The 24,578-nt window shown below is 38.4% G+C and overlaps 1 protein-coding gene across 1 annotated transcript in view; it reads left to right on the top strand.

Moving 5' to 3' along the window:
• LOC104507773 (vacuolar protein sorting-associated protein 13B-like) overlaps positions 1-24,578 on the top strand; it is a gene marked incomplete at its 5' end in the record, with an annotated part of 91,587 nt that overhangs the window by 48,659 nt on the left and 18,350 nt on the right. Inside the window, 13 exon segments of the mRNA XM_010149157.1 lie at positions 2,672-2,833; positions 12,333-12,488; positions 13,834-14,097; positions 14,243-14,326; positions 14,494-14,669; positions 15,177-15,347; positions 16,012-16,213; positions 17,327-17,515; positions 17,930-18,076; positions 19,186-19,469; positions 21,052-21,179; positions 21,806-22,005; positions 24,506-24,578. The exon segment at positions 24,506-24,578 is cut by the window's right edge and continues 14 nt beyond it. Of these exon segments, the coding sequence (XP_010147459.1) occupies positions 2,672-2,833; positions 12,333-12,488; positions 13,834-14,097; positions 14,243-14,326; positions 14,494-14,669; positions 15,177-15,347; positions 16,012-16,213; positions 17,327-17,515; positions 17,930-18,076; positions 19,186-19,469; positions 21,052-21,179; positions 21,806-22,005; positions 24,506-24,578 (2,236 nt within the window).

Genomic DNA, 24,578 nt, shown 5'->3' with positions numbered 1-24,578 from the left:
CAGCAAATTTGCAACCAAGTTACCTGTGATGGGTGCAGGGAGCTGCTGCAGCTCTCCAGTGACTGAGAAGCATGAGTGGTAACTCTGCCTGGGAAAGATCTGTGTTTTCTGTACGGAGAGTAAGAGTTGCCTAGAACACTGCCTGTCCAGTGCATAGCTGCCATACTGAGCTGAAGTATCCCCAAGTTTCCTTGATGATCCTTTAGTCAGCTGTTATTATCAAGACTTGAGGCATCAGTAGCTCTCTCTTCAGCCTGGCAGCATGGAGCAACTCCTTATTATGAAAATCTTTGTTTCCTTGGTTAAAATTTGGAACTGTTATAAAATTGAACTTAAAACACCTCTTTTTCTTAACCTTGAGAATCGTTGCTATTTGAAGCAGTGGATTCTAGTATCAAATCCAGCATTTAAAACTCGTGATTAAAGGCAGTCATGCATCAGCACCAAAATGTGTGCAAGTCTAATAATAATCCCCAGTGGGATGACATTCCCCCCAGTACGATGTTCTATGCACGTCAAAAATTTGGTAGATTCTCTTTTTCCTCCGGTAAATACACAAACCTACAGTTTGTGTTAACGTACTTGAAACTAAGTTAGTTGGTTAGTCAGGTAAAAAGAAGGAAGTTCATCATCTTATGGTGGTGGTGTTCAGTCTCCACGTAATCAGCAAGAAGATGTATTGGAGTAAAAAATTTGTTTAATTCCCCTGGAGTTATCTGAGCTCTGTGGATAGTAAATCCTCCCTTTTAAAAAGAACATTTTGCAAAGCTGTAACAGGAAAATATATATATTTGTGGTAGACTTACGGATATGTGGGTATGGCAGCTTGACAGTAAAAAGTCATAGATCCACCACTAGAAAATGCCAACATAAACTGTGCGCTCTGAAGTGGCACTGTAAATGTCAGCCTTCAGCATACCCAGACCTGCTACTGAACATGATGCAGGCATATTGCTCTGTAATGAGTTTTACTGCTTTGAAAAAGTGAGGTTTTGGTTATGCTTGCCTGACTCTTGTTTCACAGAAGATACCTGATGTTATGCAGAAGAGTTGGTGAGAATAGGAGATAAGCTTTGATCTAAATATTCTCATGTTTAAATACTCCTAGGGTGAATAATTTTTTACACAAACACTCCCAGCCAACCATTCTGACATACAGGCACAAGGAATCACACGACCTGCCTGTAGATGTGCACTTTAGGCTCTCCTGAAGTTAAAAATGATAGTGAACATCCATTCATTCATGGATGCTAAGTTGGACTTGCCTTGCTAACTTCACTTTTCAGAAAATCTGTTCCACGTGTATCACCCAGCAATGTGCTACAAGCGGTGTACCTAACAGTTTTGCCTGGATAACTAAGGATCCATAGGGATCTATGAGGAAATATTTCTCTTGATCTCTGAATTTCTGCAGACTTCCAAGCACATTGTTATCAAAATACTAGAGACCCATATGATCATAGACAGAGGAGGTGCTAGCTTCATTGTGTCCGTTTAAAAGGTCCACTGAGACAGCAAGGAAGGAAAACAGAATCAACTCGCAAAGACCATGGAGGTCCCGTAAGTTAGAGAAAACGTCATGGGAAGAAAGGATGAGGGAAGAGCAGCTGGGCTGTATTGTGGAGAGAAGGGAACCAACCAACAATAAAGCATTGTCAAAAGTGTGTGCTAGGAAAGATGGGTCAAAAAGAGGTAACGAAAAGCCCAAGCAGATGAATTCTTTGTGTTATACCCATTAAATTGCATGAAGACTATCCAAATGTTGCTTTCCTGGAGTTTTCCTGGACAGTTGCTTGTAAGTGGAAGGTGCCAGCCCAGTATTGACTAGGACAGAAATGTATGAGAGATGATCTCCAAATCAAATCGTCAGTCACACTTTGACCTCTCCCATATAGGGGATTATAGTTCATGTCTTCTGAGACCTGTAGCTCTAGTAATTTTTATGACTATCACATAGTCTCGTTGTGTCAACAGAGTGACAAGCGGCCAGATGAACAACTGAGAGAGAGGGATGGAAGGGTGCTGCAGGCAGGAGAAAAAGTATTGTAAGATCTAAAATACTTTTAAAACCCATGGTAGCTTTTGATTTTTCCCATTAAACTGTCTAATTGCGTGGTGGTTTTTCAAACTAGCCTCATGGAGCTGTGAAAATACTCTTCCCATGTCTCCTGCTTTTTCTTTAGTTATTTTTGAAGTGTTGCGATATCGGGAGAGTGGGATTCTTCTGCTGCTGACCCAGAGTCAGAGCAGCAGCTGGGGAAGAGGAAGTGCAGCCTGTTGGCCGGAGAGATCAGTTGTCAAGCATGGAGAAACCTCTTCATGCCTCTCTGCTCAGCCTGTAGTGTCCCCCTGCCCTCTGTGACGTGTCATTTCCAACTAGATTTAATTTTCATTGAAGTCTTCTACGTAAGTTAGGGAATCTAGTTTTTATTGTAGTTTAAATGTTTAAGATTTGCACTGCAGAAACAAGGTAAAATATGTTAAGTCCTTGGATATATTTTGTCAACCCAAACGCTATTTTTTTTTCAGAATAGAGTACTATGAGAGCAAAGCTAATGGCATGAGATCTTGAAGCATTTCTGTGCTGTAACAGTCGCCACTGGGCAGACAGCTGCCAAATGTCTTGCAATTAATCTGATGCTTACTGGCGTTCATATCCCTTTCCTTTCAGAACCAATGCCCTGAGGCAGAGGAGTTGGTCTTCAGCCATTTTGTGATCTGTAACGACACACAGGAGACTCTGCGGTTTGGCCAGGTGGATACCGATGAAAATATTTTGCTGGCTAGTCTCCACAGTCACCAGTACAGCTGGCGCTCTCACAAGTCCCCGCAGGTACGTCAGAAACAGCCCTTCACACGCAGCAATCGCTAAAGCTGACGGGTGGCTCTATGCATTGATTCCTCGGTTTTCCCCACGGCCTCAACTGTCCTAACGCTCCAGTCCTTTTGGGAGCTGCATCAGGGAGAAAAGGTAAACACAGAGTGAGGAAAGCCAGAAGTGTTTAGAAGTTACTCGGGGGGTAGAACTGGACGAGCACGATCATTTTCTGTAAAACTGAGCGGTTGTGGAAACTGAAGCTTCTGAAAAAAAACAAAAGAAGATCGCTTGCCAGGTTTTTATAACTAAGTGATCAGTGTCTGTTTTCTGTGATGTACATTAGAGGTTTGGGGAATTTTTTTAATGAATTGTTTTTACCAGAAGCATCTGTTCACTGAAATTGTTTGCAGAACAGGGTCAAAATGGACAAATCTCTCAACTCAGCATGTGCTTGCATTAGAAAAGATTTGAAATTGTCAGAAACACCCCACTTATATAGTTTAAATAATGCAGTCTCTGTTTCTCGGGTGGTTTTTTTTAAGAATAAACACTGAAACTGAAATAAAATATTTTAAAATTATCAACAGGAAATATTTCAATGAAACCATGTTGTTGGTTTCTGTGAGTGGTGGTGAAAAATGCACTGTTCTTGATTCAAGATAGGGCAGGAATTTAAATCTAAAAAAAAAAAAGTGTTTATGAGACAGAAAAGCCATTTATTCTCTCTTTTTAATATATACCCAACTTGTGCTGAGTGGGAGACTGGAGACATGTGCCACCCCACTTGCTGAGCAGCAGTCCTGTGCTGAAGAGTTACTAAAAGTTTCACAGATCCTAGGAGAAGTGTATTGGATGAGGGTTCCTAACTCCTCTAGAGCCCTGGAAAATACCAGCCTTAGCCACGTGAGAAACAAGGTGAAATTTGGATGGCAGTTCTAAACAGGAGCTGTGCCTACTTTCACTGCTGACAAAGTTCCAAGTTTCACTGGGAAGCAGAGATGGCAGATTTACTGTGGTTTTGGTTCATATGTCAGTTGGTGGATATGCAGAACTACTGAATTTTACATGAGCGCAGTAATCTGTGCAGAGCAAATTCAGCCAGAGTAAACAGTGGCAGTTGACACTGAAGTCAAGTTGTAAGTTAAGAGGAAGGCAGGCTAGTAACGGGCTGTCTCACCCCAGCGACAGAGGAGTTGTTATAAATGGTGTGCACTGGTGTAATAGTGCACACAGGGGGACCTTTGGAGACTTAGAGACACTGGAGTACTGTACATTCCTGGTCACATTTTCAAAAAGGACATGTTTTCTCATACAAGCAAAATGCTTGTGATGCCCTAGCCCATGGGCAAGCAACCCAAATGGGTAACTATGCTCTGTGAAATTGGGCAAGTGTCAGATCGTGAGACAAGATCCCCCACTCATCAGGTGACAGTACTCATGCTTGGGTTACGATTGACATAACTCTCTCCGGTTGTGTGAGGGAGAAAAAACAACCAGGCTTGCAGAAGGCTAGCTAAATGTGACCCATATATGTCATAACCAATTATGAATTGCTTTTGTAGTAACCACCCAGAAAACCATTTAAACCTTTTCATAAACAGATGAAAGAAAAAGGAAATGTTTAAAGTAATTATAAATAAAGCCAGAACAAAGTAAGGCTTTCCTCTTAACAATTTGTCTTATCCATTTTCTGGTTACTTATATAAAATTACTTAGTTGGGAGCATCATCTTTTGACCATCACTCTAGGTAGTTCTACTGGTGTAGTTCTGATTGTGGTGTATTACTAATAATGGTGTACTTCCAGTAATGGTGCCAACTGGAAAGAGTTTTGAAAATGAGGATTATCTCAAGCAAACTGAAAAGTAGCAGAGTTAAAACTGCAGCTTGTTACTGATACTTTCTGTCAGCTGGGACCGAGCCACTAAAGACCACCAACACAACACATAGCATTAACCATCCAACACCTGGAAATCTTAAATATTAAAACACTGATCTTTAGTTTGTCCTTTTAGATGCAGATTTGAGCAGTGTGAAACATTCCATTTTTGTGGCTGCTATGTAAATTTCTTATAAGGTGAAAAATAAATGTGCAGGATGAAAGATAGAAAAGTCCAGCAGAAAAGCAAATTGCACTTTAGGGAGTGGGTGAGTTGACAGTAGGATTCATTTTTCAGATATTTATTCTTCAGCTGAAAGTTGGTGATGTCAAAGGATTTCCCCATTCTGTTTTACTCTGATCAGATTCAGATTCACTGAAGAATTGGGCTGATAAACAGTCAGGAGTGTCACGTTGGATTCCCATGTCCCAGGAGAAGGCGAAGCTAACAGCTCACTCCTCCTGACTCAGCCACGTTGCTGGCCAGCAGGCTTTTCTAGTACGGGGGCTATACCTCCCTAGTCCCAGCCCTTGGAATAATTCCAAGAATATTTCTGTTCTTTGAATATTTTTCAACAGCCATCTCGTGCTGGGAAATTTAGACACTGAAAAATAGCACTGGGGTAATTTCACTGAAAATATATAGAAGCACAGGCTTTCCACACACTGTTGAGCTAGAAGCAGGTTTTCTTTACAAAGGTCAGAGAATCTCGGCATCCATCTGTAAGCCTTGTTCATTTGGTTAATGTTAAATACAAATCGCTGTGAGTTCAGCATGCTTCAGAATGGCTAAACAGCACAATCCTTTGTCTTTTTAGATCATACAAAATAAGCTGTTTAAATATTCTTACAAATGTCGTCATGCAAATTTTTTCAGTCATTAATACAAAGCTTTGAAATGAAGATGACGACTCAATTAAGACATCAGCTTGTCCCTGTTATGCTATGGCACTTTTCTAATTGTTTCCATGCAAAACTATCTAACAGCTTATTATCCAAAGGTCAGAATAATGCCCAAGCATGGACAAACCCTCCAAGTGTCATATTCATGGAATGCTAGATGACTTCATAGTTATGAAATTATTTCATTTCTCATGATAATTCCCAACTTGCCAAGTTAGTGAATTTTAAGAACTCTGAGAGCAGATTGTAAGATAAATGTGAAATAATCCATACTTCTGGAGTCAGGGACTTCCCTCCAGGCATTAGTTCATACTTGACTTACTTGACTTACTCTTGGGGATAAAATGAGTTAGGACAAGGTCTTAGATACCACATTCTCTTACTGGGAAAGAAAACCAACTTGCACATTTTGGCTGGCTCATGTTTCTTGTTACACAGGCACTAAGAAGCAGCGGTTGCCATGAAATACTTTATTTAACCTCTGCAAAATGTTTTTTTAGTATGGCAAGGCAGTTCAGTTAAATGAAAATAAATAGTTTTTAAAGGATTGTATTTCTTTCACATTCACATCAATGAAATTCTCCATTTTTCTTTTGCTAATTAAGCATAGTGAGAGATGCAGTAATTGCCCATTTGAATTATTTAACACAAATATATATACCTCAAATAAGTAATTTTTGTAGTAGGAGATCGTTATATAATGCTTTACTTACCTTTAGAATTAATTTTAATATTAATGAAGCTACTATGGGCTGTAATTAAACATAGTTCGCTTTTTTCATGTTACAAAAACAGCTATAGCACACACCAAGGATTTGGATTTATCAGCTGTTGATAGTGTCCCTCCAACTGCTTGGCTTAACTTAAAGCTCCTTCCTTCCTTTGTTTTTTCCCAGTCCGGATCTTCTACATTTCAGGGAACCTAACCTTTCCCTTTTAACTTTCACTCTGATTCCTGCAAGTCTTGCTAGTTTGGCTAATATTTCACTAATAGGTCTGAGGTCCGATGCTTGTTCTTCTACTCCCCTCCATCCCCCATGTTTTCCTCAGATTTCATGAGGTTTTGACCTTCCTTAGGGATAAGACACCCCCCAACTATATAGTCCCTTTCAGAGTTGGGGTAAATCCAAAACTGATGATGTTTGAGGATTTAAGCAATTCTAGCAAAAGTTGCCAGACCTCGTGAGTTCCTTTCACAGATTTTAATGAAAGTTAGAGGTCTGTTAGATATCATTAAAAGGGAAGAGAAGCTACATCACTCCTGTGCTCTACAGGCAACGCTGGCTCCCACATTATTATTGGATCCAGCCTGTGCTCCTTATCTTGATCTTCAAGTTGCTTTGTGGGATGGGCCCCTGTTATGTCAAAAGTCATGTTTGTCTCCAAGACAGCTGTGCTTTTTAGGAGAAGAACTGGAGCATGTGATACATAGGGTGAAACTCTGAATTTAGAAGAGATCAGATCTTCCTAGCAATTTACTCAGAGTTAAGGAATTCTATCTTGCAAGACAGTAGGCAGTCGGAGGGTCCCACTAGGGATCACAGCAAGTGTAGAAATCCGCTATTTATGTGAGAGTCCGCTGAATGTGTTCTGCAGAGATTGTTTGTTTGTGAATAAACAACAAAAATCTTTTATAGTGTGCTAGTTATTACTATTCATTTTCCCCATGCTCAAACTTCAGCAGAGTCCTCTGAATAAGCAAATAATGGACCTAAATTCATTATTTTGTTTTCTGTGCAGAACATAATGTTGTACAGGGGAAGTCTGCATTTAAAGTAGCAGCTCCCAAACCTTTCTCCGGAGTCTTCTCCCAGTGTTGTAATAACAGCCTGTTTTCACTTTTCACCATCCTTAACGTGAAGCAGCCGGTTAGTGGGTAAAAATCAGTTCCTATGTTGATCTGGACAAGTGACTTCAATGGGAATGTGGCCAAGTTACTGGTTAAAACAAAATAGGTTTATTTCTTATCAAAGTAAGTAAATAAGCCTGAAAAAACCTGTGTGACACTTTATTGCTACTTACATAGAATTTGAGGGAAAATATCTCTATGAATTGCTTTTTGGTTCTTCTGAACATACACTTATAAATTCTTGAATAGATATTAGTAGTGATTAGCATATTAGTAATACCTTCACTAGAACCCATTTAAGGTTTTTCTTCTTGTATTTTAAATAGTGTGCCTACAAAGCACAACTTCTGCTAGAATTTTATGAACATCATTTTTAAAGGCAGTTGTAAATTTGGAAATAGCTTTAAGAACCTCCTACTTGTTCTCCTACCAAAAAAATGAAGCCAAATTTTAATTTATGGTGCATCTCCAGCAGGATTATAACTCATTACTATTTATTTCCAAGTTACCATTCTTTCAGGTATTGGGTTATATAAAGTGTAAGATGATATACAGTACTCTCGGGGTTCAAACCTAAAACTGCAACTTCTATATCAGTTATTATTGGGATATTTTCCTGGTTGATTGTTTAGGGATGTTAGAGATTCTCTGCACAACCTTTTGTAATTTTCATAATGCTCCCCAGGTCATTTACTGAACAACATCAGGAAAAAAATAGTTTCATGTTATTTTACACTGTACTGAAAAATGTATTGTTGCTTTCCTTTGGGGTGCTGCCTACGAAATCAATGGTTATATTGTATGTGGTCGACTTTCTAGATAATCTCTGGGGCAGATAAGGATTTATATTATCCATGAATCACATGAACCCTCATCATTTGGTTACTGTTCCTTAACCACTACTTGCTAGTTTGTACCTGCGAGGTTCCAGCCTGCTTTTCAGGTTGTGTTGGGGCTCAAAACACCTCCAGGAGCCCCCAAGGGTCAGAGTTTATCTGCCAAGTGTCCTTTTTGCTACTAGCCAGCGTGGGGTGATGGAAGCTGCTTTCTCCCATGCTCCATACTGGCCTTCTGTCTTACAAGGGGTGATGGTGTAGAACTGGTCAGATCTTCCAGATCCCATGAGAAAATGAAGCCAAACTGAAATTCAAGCTGTTGTGGTGGCTGCTGCATCTGAGAGTGTGCGGAATGAACATTTCATTCACTCTTTTCCCAAATACTAACTTGTTTTATTGTTTTAAGTCCTAATCCTGGTCAAGGGCCACCTCGTATCCTGAAAACACGACCAAACAATACCAATCATCCTCCTTTATTTGTGGAATTAAAAATTGCTTTAGCTTCAGGTCTTAGAATTCAGCTTCCATCTCCAGGTCTCTATTCCCTCTGTGCTGCTGCATCACCACAGCTTTTATGTTACTGTCTCTTGTTTTAAAATAACCAGCTGCTTCCACACCGTTAACCAAGTCCTCACTTGATTCCTCAGTCTCCCAGGGTTGAGAGCAATAACGCATGTTCTTCCCAAAGAGTATTTTCCAGTTTCACATAGAAGACAGATACAGTCTAACTGTAGTGAAACCAAGTTAACTTTGGTGGATCTACAAAAAAAGTAGAAATCAAATTTGTATCACTAAGCATTTTGAGGGACAAGCTTTAAATTACTTATACAGCTGGAAAATGCTGCCTTTTCTGGACAGGCTCCATTCTTAGTCTCATTTTTAATCCCCCATTTTAGCCTTCATGCCTTGTCATATGACACTTAGCTTGATTTACTCGGATTGTATCCTTCACTCACACATCTAGCTGAAAACCTAAGTAAATTTTGAGGAGTGCATAGGAACATTCCGTGAAGAGACATGATAAAGAATGTAGCTTTTCCAGCCAGTCACTGCAGTAGGAGCAGCTTCATCTTTTCCTGCCTCCCCAAAGGCAATTTCTTTCCCTCTCAAAACAGAAATCTGTAATGGCATAGAATTAGGAATCCAAACCCCAGCAAAATATAGTCAAAACACAAAACTCTGTTATCTGTTGATATGTTTCCCTAGCAGAAAATGCAGAAATCAAATGGTTACACAAATGAGTGCCTATCTTCACATATACAATAGATAGTCTGGTTTAAATTCTCTCTAAGCTATAAATCACCACTTATGGCAATTTAGTCTGGATTATGTTTGTTAGAATGCTTTTGAAGTCCACTGAATGTGTTTTGTACCTTTTTGCAATGCCTTGTCTGTTTTCCTAACATATGGACCATACTTAGCTATACTATTTAAACATTTTTTTTTAGTGGAGTGTCTAATAAGTATTTAAAATTTCCTTACATCTTGATAAATGAAAGGGAGTTACGTGGTAATCACCATGAACCTGTAATATTAGGGCAATTTTATAACGTTAGAGCTCTGCCTTGTTGAGTATCTAACACCATCTATTATGATGTCTTCTGCTAAAATAACCTTAACAACTGATTACTTAATTTTCTAAAATTTACTTCAATTTTTATTTCCTGCCATATATCTCTCTATCATGTTGCATCATTTGCTAATTACTTCTAGGCACATTTTCCAGAAATCTCACATTTAAATAACTGATTCACTTAGAGTTCCTTCTGCATTTCCATGGAATGCAGTTTCTTGGCTCAAAAGTGTGCTTACACAGTACCCAATCCTCATATTGTTATGTCATTAATACTACTATATGAGTTATCTTTAAATAACTTAGGAAGGCTGTTCCCTGTGTATGTAGCATTTACCAGTATACAAATAGTATGTTTATAAAATAAGAAGTTGCCAGTATGTGGTAATAGCTCTTTTTTTTTTTTCCACTTTCTGAAACGTGAAGTTAAATGCAGACTAACCCTTGTGCCGCAAACAAAATGAGTAAGGCAGCATTTGGGAGCTAATGACTGCTCGGGGAAAGCTGACAGCATGTGTCTTGGGAACGTTCAACTCATGAGCAAAGCTGTTTATACAGGGTGGGAGACAACCTGAAGTTGGAGCTACATACAACTACTAATCATCAATTATGGCATTTATATGACATCTTTCTTTGGAACACACCGTATTTTGTGTGCCTTTAGCCGAGACTGACCACTTAGTACCTTTTCTCATTATTTGGCTGTCATTTCCAGCTACCAGTCCCTCCAAAGTAAACAGTTTTCTTGTTTCTCTTAGTTCTCATATGTGATGAGATTTATTCCCAGCTGCCCCTATAAGAAACTGAACTGATTCCAGCCACTGCAGTTGGATTGTTTTGTTTTGTTTTTCCTTTTCTGTAACTAATACTTAAGAATCAAAGCAACGTGTTTGTTTATGAGTTGGAGTGTCCTAGCGCACAGCTTCCCTCCAACGTTTGCTTGAATATAAAGCTGTGCCCACGCATGTGCACGTCCAGATGCATGCCCATCTGCACACTGGCACATATTAGCCTTTGTGCTTCCAGCGTAAAAAATAATTTGAATCTGAATGCAACAGTCATCACTCTTGCAAATTCAAAAGCCACCCACTGAATGGATGTTATTGTTCTGTGTGTAACTTGTGCCGAGGATACCACAAATTGCAAACAGGCTACTGAGTTGTAATATCTTTGAAAGTTGTTGCTGTGGTTGTTTCTTATAACAATGAAGAAAAAATTTTTAAAAAACCCCAACATCCAGCCATTCACTAATTCCAACTGGCCAGATCTATGGTCAGTGCTATCTCTCTTTGGAAATAAATCACTGGAGAACATATTTACAAGTTTCAATTTTTGCTCGTGTAAACAATCAAACTTTGGGCCTGATCCTGTTCTCAATTACTTAAATTAATTAATGACAGATGTCCAAAATCAGAGTGAAATTCAACCCTCAAGAGAGAATTCCCACAAGGCCTTTATATAACTGTTTTAAGGGACTTAAGTGATGCTTAGGCTCTGTGTTGGCCCTCTGCAAAGAATAAATTTTACCCAGAATGCTTATTGCTTTGATCCCTTATATATAACTCACATTCTTAAGTTTGCACAGCCACAAAAGATCTATACAGAGCTAAATAGCCAGATCTTCAGCTGGCGTAAATTTATGTAACTTCATTGACCTACATGGAACAGTACCAATTTTCACTACTCTGGCTTAAAGAATCTCCATGGGATAGAGGTAAGTGTGTATGGTGGGTAAATGGATGAAAGGCTCTTCAAATGATGAAAGACTATATTGCTCTGGAAGTGATTTAAGTTAAACTGGAAAAAAGCCACTCCTTTTCCGGAATAAATCACACAGGGAGTATAATTATGCAGTTAAATTTCTTCTCGTGCAGTCAAGCTTGAACTTGCCACCACATTTGTGTAAGAAATGAAATGTTTCCCATCTCTCAGCAATATGCTGAAGTTGTATGTTTAACACACCCATATGTATGTGGGCTATACAAGTATACATACAAGTAGGTTTGCATCCTTCTTTATTTTGAAGGGAAGGGTATTTGTAATTTTCTGTCATATTCTGAAGGCCAAAAATCTGGCCTGGACCTGTGTTCCATATCACCCTGCCGGTAATAAAGACGGTGGATTTCTAGAACGATTGCAAGGGCAATAAAGAAAATCTCTTATTTCCTGTTTTATGCCCTCTGGTCTACACAATCTTTTTTTCTGACTACTTGTGTGCTGATTTTTCCCATCCTAAATACGCTGTTAAAGCAGATAATTGTTAGAAATGCATGATGCAGGGCCATCTTACAGTGGTGTTGATTCTTCTGTTTTGTATCTGAAATCACAGAATGAGTGGATCATTCCGAGAACTGGTGTGCCTAGCATTGCTGAGTTTTAAAACCAAGAATATTTCTCTGTCATGGGAATTCCTATCCTACTGCAAGGCACTTTTTTCCCAGTTATGTATTGAAGCAGTAATTGCTTTCTTTCCAGCTGTTACACATCTGTATTGAAGGCTGGGGAAACTGGCGGTGGTCTGAACCATTCAGTGTGGACAATGCAGGGACCTTTATTCGTACCATTCAGTACAAGGGCCGAACAGCATCACTGATTATCAAGGTTCAGCATCTCAGCGGAGTGCAAAAGCAAGTAAGTATGTGATCTAGTTTGGAAAAAATAACATGAGTAATTTAAACTGTTATCTATTCACAGATTAGTCACCTTATTATTTATTCTCTCCTACGGAGATCTGCAAAAAACCCAAGTGTAACAGTCTTTGGGGGGTTATTTTCAGGATATTATTACAACTCTTCTTTTCACTTTGGTATGAATCTTAGCTTTTAAAAGTTCAATTACCACCACATACTTACATGTTCCAGTAAACATAACTTTACTTGGTTTTTAAGTTCTGACAGGGCTAAATTGCACAATCTCTTGCATTTTCTAAGCTCTTGAGAAGCAATACTTTTTTTTTAATTATTTTAAGAAACTGTTCATATCTTATTCTGGGTTGTAATTCGGGCCTTTGTATTGTTAAAAGAGAAAGACGTAATGACCAAATTAACATTTGAAAACGGGCTGCTGTGCAACAACTTTTCACATACAGTCTTTGTAAAAGATCCGTAGTAAGGCTGCAGTCATTCTGCCTGTGTTGGCAGAAGCCAGAGCATGTGGTGGACATAACATGTGCAGCGCATGGATATGGCAGAGCGCTTTATGTTGCGCAACAGCAATACAGCTGATCAGACAAGAACAGTGCCTGGCATCACGGAAAGCCCTGCTGAGATTTTGCTTGGTAGGTTGTAGCTATGGTCTGCCTCCTCATTAATGAGGAACGAATTAAGATGGTTGTAACAAGGATACACGTGGTATGCTGTTCCTCAGTACAGCTGAGAAAAAGTCAGTTGTATGTTTTATGACAAATAACTCATGTATGATGCACAGCAACAACTCTCAGGCTGATTTGGTCATTTTCTTAAATAAGTCCTTTTATTAAATTCAGAAATACGGTACAGCCAATTAATGGAATGATAAGTTTTAAAACAGCAAACATACCAAAAGGTCTGGATCACTGGATGGTGATGGGAATGTGAGGTGTCAATAGAAACCTTTTTTTCTGAAGTACATCACTGTCTGCTCAGAAAGGAATCAGCTCTCAGAGACTCTCTCAGTACAGGGACCAGACCTATGTCAGCTGTGGGCCGTACTGCTGAGTTCAGTGGGAACGAAAGTGGATATGTTACATGTTTCTCTCAAGTCTGGATGGATACTGCCTTAGCAATATTTCAAGCATTTTACTGCCTAGGTTTCTGTGAAATTGCACATACATCTGACCAATAAAAATAACATTTTACCATTCACTGCCTTCAGCATTGCTTGGGAAAAACTAAATTAAGGAGATTATTCATGTACAGGTTTTCACTCTGTAATTCAAATTTGACCTTTCTTTTTCACAGTTGTTTATATATGAGCTGCATATGTTTGTGTGTTTTAGATCCTAATCTGTGGAAGACAGACAGTCTGTAGTTACCTTTCCGAAAGTATTGAACTGAAAATGATTCAGCATTACATTAGCCAGGATGGACAGGCCGTTGTTAAAGAACACGTCAACTGCCTTGCAGCCAAGCAGAAGTTGCCTTCATATGTCCTAGAAAGCAACGAGCTCACCGAGCTGAGTGTGAAAGCTACAGGAGATGAAGACTGGTCCCGAGACGTATGTCTAAGTTCTAAACATACAGAACACAGCACTGTCATTCAGGTATGACCAGACATATTTTTACTGCTATATTCCATATAACTGTCTGGGGACTTTGCATTTAGACTTCCATTTCTGATGATGAATTGTTGAACATTCTCATCCTGAAATAATTTTGATGTAATGCTGCTGATCTCTGTGCATACAGGTACCATCTTCGAAGAGTTCAATTACGTATGTGTGGTGCACAGTTTTGACTTTAGAGCCCAACTCTCAAGTGCAGCAGCGATTAGTAAGTACATTTAATGTCTCTGAAATCTAAATGTTTACTCCTCACATGTCATGTAACAAATTAAGGGCAGAATCACCCACTTTAAAGATTTATTAATAGCTTGTTTCAACAGTTGTAATACTGGAATAAAATTAGCCTTAAATTGCTATATTCTTTTCTTTTTGTAGATTGTTTTCAGCCCTCTTTTCATTGTAAGGAGCCACCTTCCAGATCCAATTATCATACATTTAGAGAAAAGAAGTCTGGGACTGAATGAAACACAAGTAATTCCAGGGAAAGGACAGGAGAAAGCACTGCAAAATATAGAACCTGATCTTACGCACCACCTGACATTTCAAGCCAGGTAGAATACTCGCTTTCCTTGAAAATGGTTCATTTGTATGGAAAAGAAGGAATAAGTTTTCTACTTTAACTTCTGGTGCATTTTTTTTCCAAGAGTATAGCATATGCAGAAGAGATACAACAGAACAAGCGTACGTGGCCTGAAGTGGTGTGATAGGAAATATTAAATTTGGTATAACTATCCTGAGCACATTGGCATTTGTTTTCATAAGCAGTCCATGTTTTTCTGTTTTGAAAAATGAATACCGAAGTCACCTTGAAATGTTTTTAGAGAATACTGAAGAGTCTCTAGGGTCTCAGACACAAAGGTCATTACAGTGTCATAACAAATTCATGCATGTCTGTTAATGCTCAGGAACTTGTTGGGCATCGTAACTTGATTCGTCCATGAAAACCCTGAGAGTGTTCCTGCTGCAGAGGATGCCTGGAAACCTTGACCAAAGAAAATGTTAGTGCTACCAATGCTTGATCTTGTGGTGTGAGTGACTGAATGTCTTGTCAATGACAGGGAGGAAGATGATCCGTCAGAGTGTGCAGTCCCCATCTCAACCATGCTCATTAAACAGATAGCGACTAAATCCCATCCAGGGGGCAACGTCAACCAAATACTCTCCGAGTTCTATGGTACCGCTAATCCTCCCCAGCCTGCGTGGCCATATAATAGGAAGGATTCAGACAGGTAATTCTTTGCTAAACCTTCTTCATGGTTGTTGCATTGCTTTTTCAAATAAACTGAAATCACGTTCAAGAAGAGCAAATGTGATCAACACTGAAGATGTTTTCAGTAATTACATGATTTGTGTATGTAAGCTGCAGAATCTGTTGCAGGTGGGAAAGAATTGAGGTCAGCATAGGGGCAGCCAGTGATTACATGAGAAGGTTGCATCAGCAAGGATGAAGAAAATGAAACTATTTTTTGTGACTGCACCTTCTTCACTGCAGGTCTAGAGGCTGTTGTTTATTCAACGGCTGTTTGTTTCACAGCAGTAACAGGGACTTGCTGTAGGAGGAGTTGCTGGAAAAAAAACCAGGAAATTTTATGACTACAAAAGTCACAGGTTTAGTTCTGACGGATGGTGGTAATTTTGTTAAGGCATTTCTTTAATTGACCAAATTTAGATTTGAGCTTATGCAGTTAAAAATATGTCTTTACAGCCTATATGTAGCTAGGTCTGTCTGACAGCATCTCAGTATGTTCAAGAACACTAAGGTAAGAAGAGTTTGGTTTTCTATTTCAAAAGCAGGAAAGCCTTGCATACTTCTTAAAATGACAGTTTATCATTTGTACGCTTGCATTAATATTTCCTTTTACTTTATCTTTGTGTTTACTTGTTTTTGAACAGCAACGAACAACTGTCCCAGTGGGATAGCCCAATGCGGGTGAAGCTGTCGGTGTGGAAACCGTGTCTTAAAACTCTGCTGATAGAACTTCTGCCTTGGGCTTTGCTTATCAATCAGTCCAAGTGGGATCTCTGGCTGTTTGAAGGAGAGAAGATTGTTCTTCAAGTACCGACTGGGAAAGTAATTATACCTCCCAACTTCGAGGTAACTGCCATTCACGTTAACAGGCACAGTTCTGCTAAACATTCTGATGCTGAAGAACCGTTGTTAATCCAGATGATTCCCGCTTTCCAGTCACAATGTCTGTTAGTCTTATAATGAGGACTAGAAGTAACAATAGAAATTTCCCACGCTGTCTGAGCCACCAAGCAGATAGTACGACATGCTTGATAGCAATATTTGAAGAACAACGTGTCTTAAAGATGCATGGTTAATAATTGTCTGTAAGACACTGTAGGACAAGACCTGCATGACATCTGATTCAGCAGCCTTCCCTACTTCCTCCCAGTCCAGCCAGTGGACACAACATGGGCATAATGTAGCAGACCAAGTAAATTGCTATGAAGGTCAAATATAGACTTTGGCCCCTACTGTGCCTCCCTGTCACTTGAGAAGTGTAGTGACCACAGTAGGAAAGCTGGCAGCCTGGGAGGAGTGTTTGGTTTGAGGTCAAGTTGTTTCATAACTTGTATGCTACCAAGAAAGGTTTGATAATGAGACAGGGTGAATTATAGATGAGGTTCCTTCTTTAAGATGCCTGCCTTCCTGAATTCAGGGTTTGTGTGTAATGGAGAGAATCATAGAATCACAGAATGGTTTGGGTTGGAAGGGACATTAAAGACCATCTAGTTCCAACCCCCCTGCCATGGGCAGGGACACCCTCCACTAGACCAGGTTGCTCAAGGATCTTCTCACATACCTTAGCTTAGCTATTCATGTGCTTATTTTATTACAACCCCAATATTCTTTATTTTTGAAATAGTTAAAATAGTTTGATACAGCAACTTGTCAGTTCCAGCTGGACAATCTGATACTTCTTGTGTATTTTGACATCTTTTTTTTCCACCCATGTCTATCTGTTAATAAACAAAAGGTCTGCCTATTAACATGTGTCACTGTAGACTATGGTCTTGATTCCTGCATGAGGGTCCATCCCATATCCGCATTGTGGTTTCATCTATCCTTTTACTGCATAGAAAGAACCAGAGGGAGAAAGGGGGGGAAATGATAATGACTTTGTACTGGAAACTACGTTTAGCTCTAGTAGAAGCATATTGAATTGTCAGCAAGTGATAATCAGTCATTTTTCACTTGCAGGAAGCTTTTCAGATTGGAATATACTGGGCAAACACTAATACTGTGCACAAATCGGTGGCAATTCAGCTGGTTCATAATGTGACCTCCCCGAAGTGGAAGGATGCAGATAATGGCGAAATAGTAACATTGGACGAAGAAGGTTTTGTTGAAGCTGAAATTAAACTTGGTGCTTTTCCAGGTCATCAAAAGGTTAGAAGAAAATTACCATGATTTATAACTTTATCGTTTAAAAACAGAGACATATAGCAGATGAAAACAATCAAATGTGTGCAGTGTAAAAGCACCTCCCTGCTTGTGTTAATACATGTAAAATTAGAGTATAAACGATGTATGAAGTATAATTTAAAGGATTGTCAAAAACTTTCTGCCTAACTCATCAAGATAATACATCGTCTCCTGGAAAAAGAATTAATGAATTCTCAATCTTGCTGGGTAACATTCACAGATGCAACTTCCAAAGTATGTGACGTGGCTCCAGTTACAGAGTGTGTGAACATAGACAGGGGTTCCACTGTCAAAAAGAAAATGGCGGTTCTGTCACTATATTTTGATATCTTTTGTGGTTTTGTGTGGGACCTCATCATAATTTTTCTTATCTTACAGTTGTGCCAATTCTGCATTTCTTCTGTGGTTCAACAAGGTATACAAATTCTACAGATAGAAGATAAGACAACAGTAATCAATGATACTTCATATCAAATCTATTATAGGGCACAGCTTTGTATTTCCAAACCCCACTCAGGAGAAGAGGTAAAGCACTGTGGGTGCTGGTTTTGCTTGTCATCTCCGATACATTGGTGTTTGCATTTGTATGGTCCCAGCTGCGTATAGCAGAACTTGAACAGAACTCTTTAAACATAACAATGATCAAGTACTTTATATCATTTTAATTTAAAATTCAGAATCCTGGGTAAACTCAACTCCAGTAATTAACTGGATTCAGAAATCTGTGCGAAGCAGGAGATTCTTGCACATTGCAGAATTAGTTCTGCCTGTTCTCCATCTGTTCAGGCACTAATGGCCATTTCTGTAAAATAGGCAGCATAATCCGTAGTAGCTGTTGAAATTGTTCTCAGAATTTTTACTGAGTTTGCATGTAAAAGAGGTACAGTGGCCTGGCAGGCTGAAAACTTTTTGTTATCCTTTGGGGAAGATTCCAGTTATCTGAATGAAGCTGCAGAACTAGAGACGTGCCCAAAGTTTATGTATTTCAGTGAACTGCATCAAATCGTGAATATCAGTTTTCTAATAATCTCACAGTATATTTAAGGACTAGCTTACAGGAACCAAAATGTAGGCATGGTCAATATATTTTAATCAACCATTTATACATATTTATTGAAGATTACATTTATAGTAAAATATGTGGAAAGAATTCTCAGGGTCAAACTCTTTCTAGAGAGTTGGCAGACAAACAGATTTTTAAAGTTCCCTTTTTCTGTATTGTTTTACTTTTGCATTAGTTTTCTCCACGTTGGTATCTACATTTGTGCATAGCGCATTTTGTGGCAGTCTTATGGTATGGGGAATTGGAAGAATGTTGAGACTAAAATCCATTCTTAGTTTTATATCTATAAATGGATTTTCTTCTCACAGTTATATGACAGTGATGTAACTGTTGCTTTTGGTAGAGTTATGTTGCACAGCTGAGAGTGAACTGTAGATAACTCTGCTCACTTAACTGCCATAGTATACCTGAAGACAGAATTTGGCCCAATTAGTTATTAGTGCAATAGACTTAGTACAACTTTTGGTTGTGGTCATTTGGCTACTTGAGACTGTTCTGTGCAAGAGCCACGTGAATAATCTTCCTGTTACGAGCCGGCTTGTCTTGCTACCACCATCTTTTTTCTTTCCAGGACTTCCACCCGACAGACAGTACGGTGTTCAGCATCGGTCCAGCCAGGGCACCACCCAGCGAGACGCTGAGCGCCGTGCCTTGCTGGGACCTGATGTCAGACACCAGTCCCTTAATTTCCGGGGCACCTCTTACTGAAAAACGTGTGCTGCTGAGTTTCAGTCCAGGCGGCTGCGTGGACAGTTGTGAGCTGTGGAGCCTACCAGCTGTCATTAGACAGGAGTTTCCTCGACAGAGCGTGGCAGTGCCCACGGGGGTTTGTAGTGAAAGTGGATTTTGTACCAGGTACTGAACGCTGGACAGTTATGACTAATGAACTTTGCTTGTTGCTATAAAGCCTCAGCTAGTAATAAACCCTGAGAGATTAATGCAAAAGCCAGAGTAACACATGCCTCCCATATGTAAAGGCAAATCTTACTTTAATTTATAAATTGTTATCTTTTGATGGTTTTTATGCTTTTATTATAAATGGTTTAATGTTATGACCGTGTACAAGTTGTACAATTTTTATAATGTATGGGCTGCTATTTTTTTTTGTATGCATACAAAATAAGAGCACGGAAACTTTGTATTTGAGATTATGGTCTTTCTTAATTTGTGGGTAACAATTTAAGAGTTTGAGAACAGTGTACTGTTTTGTACTACAGTACAAAAACTTATGTTTTGCCTATAAAAGCTAAAAATATATTTTAGTAAGAATAATAGGAGGATGAACGGGAAAAGCAAACAAGAGATGAAACTTTTGTGACACTACAACAAGAAAATTTCCAAGTTTTAAAGCCTGAAATATCCAAATATGCATTCCACTTACAAACAAGTTAAAATTAACTTGACAATGTTAAAATTAACTTGACAGTGACTTGTCAGATGCCCAACTTCAGTTCTCAAACCTGATATCTGAATCTACTCATGCTTATACTGGTATAAATAAGAAACAATCTGCTGAAATTAGAGAAGCAGCATCAGTCTATACTACCAGCCATATGATCTTTCTCTTGCCTGAAGTGCTTGATATCATTCAAAACCTCATACAGTTCCTCTGCAGAGTCTAAGAGGTGTCATTGTGAGTACTAAACATTCTCACACGGACTTTAAATTTAAAAAAAAAAACAAAAAAAACACTAGGAAGAACAAGGAAAGAATTCCTTATAGTTCTGAGTCAGGCATAGAGGATCTCATGTTTCTAATCAAATATTCAAACTGTTTGGATTTTTAAAATCATTGTGAGGTAAAGTGTTTTAGAAATAGCCAATAAATCTGCACAAGAAAGAAAAGAATTTGTGTTTACAGGTGAAGAAATTTTTTGTAGCTAATGAGTAGAACTAAATTAATTCATTTTCATTTTGAAAATTTATGTCTTGATGATCCATAGCATTAACATTTGAAAGGGTGATAGCACTGTGGGTCGTTCCAGGGGAGCAGTCAGTTACAGATTTATGTATTTGTTAAAAATATCTTTCATGTGTATCAGAGAAGTATGCGTGCAAATTCTTCTGGAAAAATTTAAAGATTTATGTTGAAAATTTGGGCCTACAATCTCATGTTTTTAATTTAATATAAATCTCTGCTGGCTAGGGCCCTCATCTTGCAAACACACGTGCGCAGTTTAACTCACGAGTTGTCTCTATGAAGTGATTTCGTCTCTAATGTTGTTTTTCATGCTATTTCCACGTGTTCTTCTGTTTAAATGTAATTCTCAGTGGAGATACTACTTGCCTTGAATGTATATAAATATCTGTGGAATTGGAACTTGGTCATAAAGAATCTTACAAATGCTAGTTTTGATTGTTTTTAATCACCCAGAGTAATAATACATAAAGATTTCATCGAAAACATGCATAATCCAATATATCTGCTTCTGTTTTAGAGCTATAGCACTGACTTATCAAGAGCATCTTGGCGTGACGTACCTAACACTTACAGAAGATCCTAGTCCTCGTATAATTATCCACAATAGGTGCTCTGTTCCACTGCTTGTAAAAGAGAACTTCAAAGGTAGGTAGTATGCGGTTATTAGAAATGAGAAACAGTCCACTGTTGTAGTATAAATTATTTTACTGTATTTCCACCACAAAGTTGTATTCAGTATATCTTTTGGTTACAACAAGAACTCAATGCCCTCATAAAGTTTTATCTCAAAGTGAGAGACTCTGGAAGATACTGAAGCCTGGAAACTACTTGGAGCTAATGGTGGGGTCAGGAGTATGAACTTAACATGGCTCCAGGCTTTTAGGTCTCCCTGGTTCCAGCTGTCAAGGTGACTTGACTGTGGGAAACTAGTAGGCAGTGGAGTTTTGTTGACATCAGTTCAATCCCGTGGAACATTTAAATGTCCTCAGATTTGCAAATGTAACACAGAACATACCGACAAAATTCCAGTTGCAGTGTGTTAATGTAATGATCAGTGGTACATTTTCATGTAAATCTTAATGACATAAAAAAGGAAAAGGAAAAAAATACAAGCACACAGAATTCCAACCAATAAAAAAGTAATGGTTTTACTTATTAGTATTTATTTATTTATTTCAGGCAGAAACTTCCTAGCTTGCATAAGCATAGGTGGGTTTTGATTTAATATGGTTTTAGAAAGCCCTAATCTTAAATATTTTTTAAAATTTCAGATACACCGAAGTTTGAAGTTTATTGTAGAAAGATTCCAGCTGAATGCTCAGTTCATCATGAGCTCTACCATCAAGTCTCCAGCTATCCAGATTGCAAAACAAGGGATTTGTTACCCAGCATTCTTCTGAAAGTGATGTCATCTGATGAATTAGTAAATGAATGGAGTGATTTTGTGGACATCAACAATCAAGGAACACAAGTAAATCATTATAAACTATATCCTAGTTCACAGCATAAATGGTTGTCTTCCTGACCTGCACAGCATATTGTTCCTCTGCAATAAGCATATCCTTTCTGTTGGTTTTAGGTTTTTATTTTACTCTTGGGAACATGCCTTCATGAGCCCCTTCCCATGGAAGTTACCTTCTTCACTGGCTGTTTTTTACAAATAGCTAGATCAAAAATACAGGCTTTCTAGCACTGAATTTCTTAATTTCTTTTTGATCACCCTGGCAAGGCTAAAGCCTACCCTGGAAAAATCAGTCCTGAAAATTTCTGGCCCCAGTAAGCAAAGAATTCCACAGGATCCAGGAAAATCCTTCTGTTTGGTAACTTCATTATCACAGGATTTTTTATCTTTACATCTCGGCGGAATCATCGTTGTCATTCTCCCTCTGTGTCTTCACAGAAGCTACACAGGTCTTTCTGAAACAAAACAAAAAGCCTCTTTTCTTTCCTACTGTTATTTTCTTTTCCTGTTTTGAGGTAAATGAAAACTTCCTTGACTGGAGTAATTCTTTTTGATGGGAATTTTTTCCATCTTTGAAGTCATTAGTTTACATGGAATCAACATAAACTGCTTGGCTCTTTGAAAGCAATACTAGTTTCAGATGTTTTCCCTGGGGACCAATCACAAAATGCTCTTGATTATTGAGTGTTATGTTATATAGCAAGTAGTTCAGTTTCATTCAGCAAGCCAGTCAAGCAATGCAGGGTTTCAAATTTCAGTCATTAATGTTATGCCAGACGAGGGTTCTTTATAAGTATCTGGCTCCTAGAAGGAATTGGATGCTAAGACAACATTTGGGGATCATTGTCTACTTGAAGAAGTCTCCAAATAAGAAGTGTAGCTTTCTGATATGGAAGTTTTAGGGTTTACATGTAGAGAATTGCCCCAGGATTTCTCAGTCTTTCTCTTAGAAAACTATAAGAATCTAAGGAATATGCTAATAGCTTCACGTACAACTCAGTTCAGACTGTGAAATAACTGGGATTTAAGGGATCTTAAGTAATTTGTAGTCTTTCTACCTAGTCTGTTCTTATTCTGTTAGAAACAAAATTTTATTAATCTACTAAAATTGAGGTATTTGTCATCAGAATCATCTGAAATTGGAATTAATATGATCAGACTTTAAGATCAGTGAGGGACATTTAGAATAATGAGAGTGATTTGAAAATTCAGTAAATGTCCTTTTTTCTCCAATTCCATAATGAAGGATTGTGAATGCCTTTCAGATAAGCAAAGGATTAAAACTGACGTATCCAAATTATAAATTCTTTTCTATGTAATTCTGAGAAGGATAAGACATAACTTGATGAATGAAATCTAATTATTTGTGGAAGGTTATTATAAATAGTGTAACAAGAATCAGTTTAAGTGCAGATCCTACTAAAATTCCAAGTGCTTTTCATTCTGGTGACTTGATAACAGCATGAAAGATTCTTCAAGACAAACAACTGTTTATTTTACCTGTGCTAGCCCATTACCTTTGTGTTATTCCTTGAGTTTGCATTCCTTTAATTTATAGCTTCTGTCACTACAGTCTAGTAAACAATTGTGTTGATGGTAGCCCTAGAAGAAAACAGAAGCCAGCTTGCTCTAACAAGGACTGCTGTCAGTTTTCCAAATCAAAAAAGACCTCAATCTTTTATATTCTGGAAAAAAAACACAAAACTTGCACGAAATTGTTGCAGAATTAAGCTCCAAAAACAGTACGTCATTTATTTAAGTAGAATGTTTATTGTTAAGGACATCTTGTTCAGAATGGAAGTTTGCACATCTGTGAGCAAGACACAAACCTGTTGTCAAGTTTCCATTTTCCTGCCTTTTCAGACACTTACACTTTCCGATAGACTTTTGCCATATCTTCGTGGCAGTGCCTTGCTTGTGGAGGTGTTCTCGCAAAAGCAGTTTAGATGTCTTAAAAATGTGTTCAGTGTTGAGTTGTTAAGCAAGTCTTCATGAATCCAAAATCTTACTTATTTTTCAGTCTTCGTGTGTTTTACATCATGCTATCAGCCTTTCGTCTAACCAGCTCTGAGCTAGGGCACAGCAGCATAATGTGAATTTTAGGATTTGTTTTCCGGAGGAGAAGGTGGGGTTTTGCAGAGCTCCTGGCATATGCCTTTCTCCTTAATTCAAAATCACAAATTAAAATTTCCTATTTCTGTATGACCTTCCTTTCTTCCTCCCCAGCACATCTTGCTTATTTCTGGAGAAGTTGTTTCATGTTAAAATGCATTCAGTCGTACAGTTAAAGGATGAGGTGCAAATTCCATCTTGCTGTACAACTGAAATACTTCAAGTATCAGAGCTGATATTTTCTGAAGTATTGAAATCTGTTTCTGTTTTTCCTGAACAGTATCACAATTTGAGTAAACTATCTCAACCAAAAGGCATTAATAGGATTAATTCAATGTATGACATTAAAAATAGTAATTTCAGTCACATTCCATATGTTTCTAACTCCCTCCACTAGATTGTGTTCTTAACTGGCTTTGGCTATGTTTATGTGGACATCGCCCATCAGTGTGGAACAATAGTCATAACCT

This window comes from Eurypyga helias, unplaced genomic scaffold (assembly GCF_000690775.1).
Source record: "Eurypyga helias isolate BGI_N326 unplaced genomic scaffold, ASM69077v1 scaffold36743, whole genome shotgun sequence".
In the NCBI taxonomy this organism is placed as follows: Eukaryota; Metazoa; Chordata; class Aves; order Eurypygiformes; family Eurypygidae; genus Eurypyga; species Eurypyga helias.
The sequence above is the reverse complement of the archived record's forward strand: the minus strand, read 5'-3'. Positions and strand labels throughout refer to the sequence as shown.